Source organism: Pongo abelii, chromosome 21 (assembly GCF_028885655.2).
Source record: "Pongo abelii isolate AG06213 chromosome 21, NHGRI_mPonAbe1-v2.0_pri, whole genome shotgun sequence".
In the NCBI taxonomy this organism is placed as follows: domain Eukaryota; kingdom Metazoa; phylum Chordata; class Mammalia; order Primates; family Hominidae; genus Pongo; species Pongo abelii.
In genome coordinates, this window is record NC_072006.2 from 35,463,766 (window position 1) to 35,471,447 (window position 7,682).

The following is a 7,682-nucleotide window of genomic DNA, read 5'->3' on the forward strand; positions in this document are numbered from 1 at the left end:
TCTTCCTGGGGACTCATCATTATGGCAAACATACCAGGTTAGTTCTCTGGATATCAAAGGCAGCTCTACTGTCTCTATCCTTAGCCTACAACGTTTACTTGGAGGACTTGATCCCTCTACATGTTCACAGGAGCATCCAAACTCAATACAGTTGTCATCTTCCCTCTGCAGCCACCAGAATGGTGTCAAAACAGAACAGAAAGGTGACCTTCTCCTTTCTAGGCACACCTGTACTGAGTGATGCCACCATCTTATTGGCTTTATTGGCCAGTGCCCACTCCTATACTCCATAGCTTCACAGCTCTCAGCTTAATCTCTCCAGACCAATGATGACTACCCACAGATGAAAGACACACACACAAGAAGGAATGCATTTTTTATAGGGAAAGCATTCCAGAATGGAGGAGAAATTACTACAGAGGAGGTGATGTTGGTGATATTCAAATGTGAGAGTAGCTTGAACTGTTTGTAACTGACAAGTTGGAGTTAGAGTCGTAATCCTCCTTCACATTTTTAGAACTGTTATTTTCACAGAAAGTTTCAGGCAGCACTTTTGATCATTTGGGCAGGTTAAGTATTGGATTTCATATTCTCTGCAGGTGTTTCTGCACATGCCTTGGTAAAGCTCACATGGATTCCAAGGCTCTCAGCTCTTGCCATTGTGGGATCCGAACAGGCCACCTGGGAAAGACATGGCCATGTTAATTTCCATGCAGCAGTGATAATAGGGTGACAAAGCATGATTTAAAGGAACACGCCCTAAGAATATTAAGGGCACAAGATCTGGAATCAAAACTACCTAGATTCAAATCTGGGCTCTGCCATTTACCATCTTCCCTCCTAAAGCAAGTTACTTCAGCTCTCCAGTCCTCCATTGCATCATCTTCGCAACGGGCAAAATAATAGAGCCAAGTTCCTGAAGTTTTAGTAATGACGAGGTTAGTGTATATAGTATTTGCAGAAAAGCATCTGGCACATAACAAGTAATTGAATATTAGATGACGTAGTTGATATGAAGGTCTTCTCCTGAGAGTATGAGGTTTCAAGGAATGCCACTGCGAGCACATATGTCCCCATGTGCCTGCAGAGATCTGTGACCCTCACACACAGCTAATCAGAGGCAGCCAGGATCTACTCTGAGATAGCACACAAATATTTGAGCCTATGTGCATGCATGCCTTTATCCTCTGAAACACAGAAGTAAACAAGTACTACACCTGTCTCTCTTTGTACATTGGCCTTACAGAAACAGGTACTGTGCATACACGGGCAGCATACTGGCATATACACAGACTCATGTATACAACCCACTTTATTCACAGATCCGCATTCTCACATAAATTGAGCATATGTGCTCACTGTACAAACCTCCACCATGCACTTTCCACATATTGCTAAGGTGCATCTTGATAGCTATGTATAAGTCATCCAGGTGTGTACATGAGTGAACATAAGCTCTTTGCCTGAAAATACCCCAGTGACAAGGTTCCTGACAATCAGCATTCTATAAATATTAGTCATCAATAGTATTACTTACCTATTTGATGTTCTACAGACAAAGGAGCAATTAGAAAGAAATATTAACAATCACTACCATGTACTGTGGTATGGTCCAGCATCAACTATGTACAGGCATTTTACAAATGATAGCTCACTGAACCTCATAAAAACCTGCTCTTATCTTCACTATTTAGATGAAGACACTGAGGCTCAAAGAGATGCTTTGTTTTGTCTGCATTCTCATAGCTTATACTTGATCAAGCCAGTATTCAATTTCTGGTCTACATGACATCAAGCCCATGCTCTTTTCTCTCTGTGTCACCTTGCCTCTCTGTGATAGGCACAGAGAAGATGGCATCATCCTGCATCATGTCTACACACACAGGCCCTTCTACAGACTTCAACAGAGTTCAAAATCCTTAGCTTGGCATTCAAGGACCTTTTCAACCATCCCCCCACTCCCTCATTCCACACCCATTTATGAACACTCACTCTGCATCAGGCCATGGACTCAGTGCTAAGTAGATAGAGGTCTCCAATTAATCAAATTTATTCACTATTAACATTAATGAAAATGGGACAAAGCAAGTGTAGTGTTATTTCTTGCATGGAAAAAATGAATATTTTGCCAATTTTTAGATTAAAGAAAGTAAAATTCCCAATTTTAGGTGAAGTTGGAGAACGGGAAGAGAAATAAAGAAGAGGGAAATGCCTCCATGGCAGATGTCCCATAACATTTGGGTACTGGAGTGTGTATAAACTGCCCCAGGAATCCAGAGAGGGATTTCAACTGCTCCAACATCAACCAGCCTGCTGGTCAACCAGAGAAAGGAGGTTGAAAATGATACTGATTTATCCATGCTCCAGCACAATGATATCACTGTGTTTCCCACCTTAATCTTCACCCTTATCATGGGACCTGCACACTCTCTCTCTCTCTCAGCACCATTATACTTATGGGAGAAGAAGATCTGCAGAGGGCCTCCCCCAAGTGATATCCATACTGTTCTGGCTAACACCTGACCTCTAGGACCTTTCCTTTCTACCAAACACTCTGGAGGGCAGTTGGAGACCCAAGATTTCCTGTCTGCAGTCACTGGAGGGATGGATAGAAACATAGATACCAAGAATGAGCAATGGGCAAGCTGCCTTTTCCTCATTCTCTCCTCATGGAAAGTGGGTCAAGGCTACCCCAAGAGGATTCTGCCTACAGTGACTTAATAAATAAATTTTTAAAATAAAAATAAAGATTTTGTCATAGATAGTTACAGTTTCTTACCCCTACAGCTTTTCTAACCTTAGATTGCCCTGCATTGCCCCAAATTTTGACACCCACATCAAATTAATGTTAACTTTGATAATTTCTCCATCTTCCAATTGAAGTCAGAGGACCAGCTTTTGCATTTCAGCATAGTCTCTGGCCCTCTGCACAATGCTATATTTTAACTCTCTGGACCCAGTCTCTCCATGTCAGAAAATGGGAATGGGAGAGTTTGCACCAAATCAGAAAGTCTCCACTGTGTTTGTGAAAAAGGAGGTTAATAAGATGTCATACTTCATAATAACCTGGGAAATTTTTAAGTATATTCATACTAAGTCTCTAGAATTTCTGATTCAGTATATCTAAGGAGAGGCCAGAGCAAGGGTACTTTGCAAGAGTTCCCCAGAAAATACTAATGGGCTCCTGTTTGCAGTGAAAGCCACGATTCTGCCTAGCCTTCTCACATTCAGCTATAGACATTGCCCAGCTCATTTTTCCACACTGGAAGTATTTCAAAAGCAAATTAAACTGTCTTAAGTCAAAAAACAAAAGGTATCCTCTGGACCCTTTTAAAAATTCCATCCCAAGCCAAAATCAATGTGATATATTATTTCTCTGCCTGCTGTGCAACCAAATATGATCCTCTCCCATCCAATTTCTAAGGTTATTTCTACTCATATACGTTTATTAGCCATGATTCATTACATATTCGTTCATTCAATAAGCATTTGCTAAAGCCTATTCTATTCAACACACTCAGCTCAACATCAGAAATGTGTAGATTTAAAAGACAAAGTCTTGGCTTTCAAACAGTTTAATTTCATATGCATACATTTGGGAGGATAAAAGGAAAAATTTGTTTGGATTGTCCTAATAGAAAAGGTTGTCCAGAACTGTTCCTGCTCATAAATTCTGCCAAGTAAAAGTACTCAATAATTATTAAGGAAGCTACACTATGTACAACTCTTGAAGCATAGAGTGCTGTCTTCATTTTTGCTGTTGTTTTCTTGCAAACCCACCTGTGGTTTCTACCACCATTAGAAATGAGAACTGAGCTTTACTGAGCATGAGAACAAATGTCTCTTAAGCAAGCTTGGGATAAAAGAAGCCGAGAAATGAGGCGGCATGAGAATGTGAAGTAGAAGGAATATGGGAAAAGAAAGGAGGAAAGGAAGAAGAAAAACAGAGGGAGAAGAAAGAGGAAGAGGAGGAGAAACCTCTAGATCAGATGAATCTGAACTCACTATCAAGGAAGGAAGAACAATCTTGGTTTTCTATAGGGTGAGCTGAGACTGCTCCCATATCTCTCTGTACATGCCACGATTTGACAGGAGACACTTCCAAACATTCCAGTCTCCTGATTTCCTCTATCTTAGCCATCCACAGTCACATCTATTGTTCTTCAGTGCCCTTGAAAATCACACTTAAGAAGCTTTCTTCAGAATTTGAAAATAATACTGGATATTTTTCATCCAGTGTTTATTCTCCCCATTTCCTTATTTAAATCACTTTGTTGAAGTATGATTGGCACACAAAAAGCTATACATATTTAATTTATACATTTTGATGAGTTTGGAAATAAGCATACATTACACCCATGAAACCATCATCACAATCTATGCCATAAACCTATCTACCCCTAAAAGTTCTCTCCCACCATCTTATTTATTATTTTTGGTATATCAAATCTTATTTTAAGAACACTTAACATAAAATCCACTCCCTTGGTAATTTTTGAAATATCCAACACAGTACTGTTAACTATAGGAACTGTGTTGTACAGTAGATTTCTAGGACATATTCATGATAGTATAGTCTCTTCAATAAATGTATTGGGAAAACTAGGTATCTACATGCAAAATAATAAAATTGGATATTTATCTTACACCATACACAAAAACAAATTCAAAATGGATTAAAGACTTAAATCTAAGACCTGAAACTATCAAACTCTTAGAAGAAAACACAGAGAAAAAGCTTCTTGATGTTGGCCTTGGGAAGGATTTTCTGGATATGACACCAAAGCACAGGCAACAAAAGCAAATATAAACAAGTGGATTGCAGCAATCTAGAAAGTTTCTGCACAGCAAAGGAAACAGTCTACAAAATGAAGAAACAACCTATAGAATGGGAGCAAATATTTGCAAATCATATATCTGAGAAGGAGTCAATATTCTCCTTATTTCAATAGCCACAACCCTGCTGTGATGAATTCAACTGTCTTACTCAAGCTTAATCACCCACAAACCCAGGCTAAGTCAATCCCTGCCCAGATAAACCTCACATACCCATAACTGAATAAGATACCCACTTTAGGCAAACACTAACTATAACTCAAGCCCTACCTCTTCTAATAACCACCGAAAGCCCAATTGCAAAGCATACAAACATAACACTATCCAAGCCACCCAACCCCATTCACAGCATCAATCTAAAACACAGCCCAGCTACAAACCTCTCTATACCCCAACTCCTAGTTGCACCAACTCTACCCCCAGCTCCATTCAAGAAAAAATATCATTTCCTGTCTAGACTACACCAAAACATCTGTTCAGCCCAACTTACAAATACAATTATTCACTCCACGCTCATCCCCACTCACTTTTTGGATATTACCCTACCTCTAAGGTCATACAACCTCCTCACCTCAACTCCATATCCAACTCCAAACTGCTGTACTCCTCCTACAGCTCCTCAACTTGCACACAGTCTCTCACACCTAACTCATGAATTAAGCCCCCATCCCAATGACAGCACTACCTAAAATGTTCCATGCTTAGACTGTCCACTATGCCAAGAACAACAACCTCTTAAATTTGTCTTGGCAGAGCAGAACCAGGGGAGATCTTTACATGAAATTAACCTTGGGAGTAACATCTGTGACCCATCTGAGACCAGAAAAGGCTTTAAGTGTTGCTCACTATATGTGAGTAGGAGTCACTGCAGAGGTCACCAAGATACCAGTACCACATGCAAGATGCCAGAACCTTTGAGAGAGGCCTGCGTTACCTGGAGTCTTTTGAGCCAGGATCATAAGGATGGCAATGGTCATTAAACAGGGCTTCATGACTGACATGTTCCAACAGAATGAAGGGCTGTGTTGCAGGTGACCGAACAGAGATCACTGTAGCAGAACAGTAGCCCGCCTTTATTAGTTTTGGAAATGGGTCAGGGTTGGGTGCAGTGAACTAAAAGGGATGGGAGATACCTGAGGTCAGGCAGGCAGAAGGACAACATGTATCACTTATCTGAGCTGCATACTCTGTGTAAGTGTGGGAGACTTGCCAGCAGTGCTCATGCCTGGGTGGGCCTTTCTTCCCATTAAGAAACAAAGACAAATTAGAGCCAGTTGGCATTTTGTGTGAAACAAATTTGAATGAAAGAATCAATCAAGCAAGCAAGCAAACTTGAAAAAACTTATAAACAATTAGATAAGAAATAAGCACGTGTATACATATGTGAGGCACGTGTATACCTATGTAACAAACCTGCACGTTCTGCACATGTACCCCAGAACTTAAAGTATAATTGTAAAATGAGAAATAAATATTTTTAACTGTAGTCACCATGCTGTGCCCATAGAACACCAGAACTTATTCCTCCTATCTAACTGAAAGTTTGTACCCATTGAACAATGTCTCCCCTTTCCTCATCCACCCTCCCTTGAGGCTCTGGTAACAACCATGCTAATCTCTACGTCTATGAGTTCAACTTTTTTAGATTCCACATTTAAGTGAGATCATACAGTATTTGTCTCTCTGTGCCTGCTTTATTTCACTTCACGTAATGTCTTCTAGGTTCATTCATATAGTTGCAAATAACAGAATTTTCTGTTTTTTAAAGGCTGAATAGTACTCCAGTATCTATAGTTAATAATAATGTAAAGAGCTAAAAGAAAGATTTTTAAATGACCTCATCACAAATAAATAATAAATATTTGAGGTGATGGACATGCTGATCTCTCAATTAATTGATCCCTTTATTATTATATAATGACCTTCTTTGTCTCACTTTGTGGTTTTTTACTTAAAGTGTATTTTTTCTGTTGTAAGAAAAGCTGTTCCTGCTCTTTTCTTGTTTCTTTTTCCATGGAACATCTTTTTTCATCACTTAACTTTCAGCCTACGTGTTTCCTTAAAACTGAATTGAGTCTCTTGTAGGCAAAATATAGTTGAGTCATTTAAAAAAATCAATTCAGCCACTCTTTCAATTGGCAAACTGAATCCATTTACATTCAAAGTAATTATTGATAGGTAAGGACTTACTTTTGCCATTTTGTTCCTTCTTTTCTGGTTATGTTATACATCCTTTGTTCCTTTCTTCCTCTTTTACAATCTTCCTTTGTGATTAGATTATTTTCTATATTAGAATGCTTTGATTCCTTTCTTCTTATCCTTTGTGTATCTACTATCAGTTTTTGCTTTGTGATTACTATAAGGGTTACACAAAACATATGTTGTTATAACTGGCTGTTTAAAGCTGATAACCACTTAACTTTGGTTGCAAAATATGATTCTACATTTTTATTCTATCGCTTCTGATAATTTATGTTTCTGATGTCACAATTTACTGTTTATATTGTGTGTATCCCTTATCAGATTATTGTAACTTATTATTTTTAATAGCTTTGTATTTTGTTTTATACTCAATATAATAGTAACTTATCATCATCTTTACAGTATTAGAGTATTCTGAATTTAACTGTGTACTTACTTTTACCAGTGAGTTTTATACTTGCACCTGTTTTCATTTTAGTTATTAACATCCTTTCCTTTCAGCTTGAAAGATTTCCTTTAGCATTTCTTGATAGACTGGCCTGGTAGAAATGAACTCTCTCAGATTTTGTTTGTCTGTGAAAGTCTTTATCTTTTCTTCATTTCAGAAGCAGAGCCTTGCTGAGTAAAGTATTTTTGTTTGGAAG

At 38.6% G+C, this 7,682-nt stretch overlaps 1 protein-coding gene across 1 annotated transcript; it reads right to left on the minus strand.

Annotated features, from left to right (window-relative positions):
- Positions 1-440: 440 nt before the first annotated feature.
- On the minus strand, positions 441-5,837 carry DEFB116 (defensin beta 116). The gene is given in 3 exon segments (XM_024238646.1): positions 441-520; positions 523-681; positions 5,771-5,837. Coding segments are annotated over 3 exon segments (306 nt in total).
- Between the last annotated feature and the right edge of the window lie 1,845 nt (positions 5,838-7,682).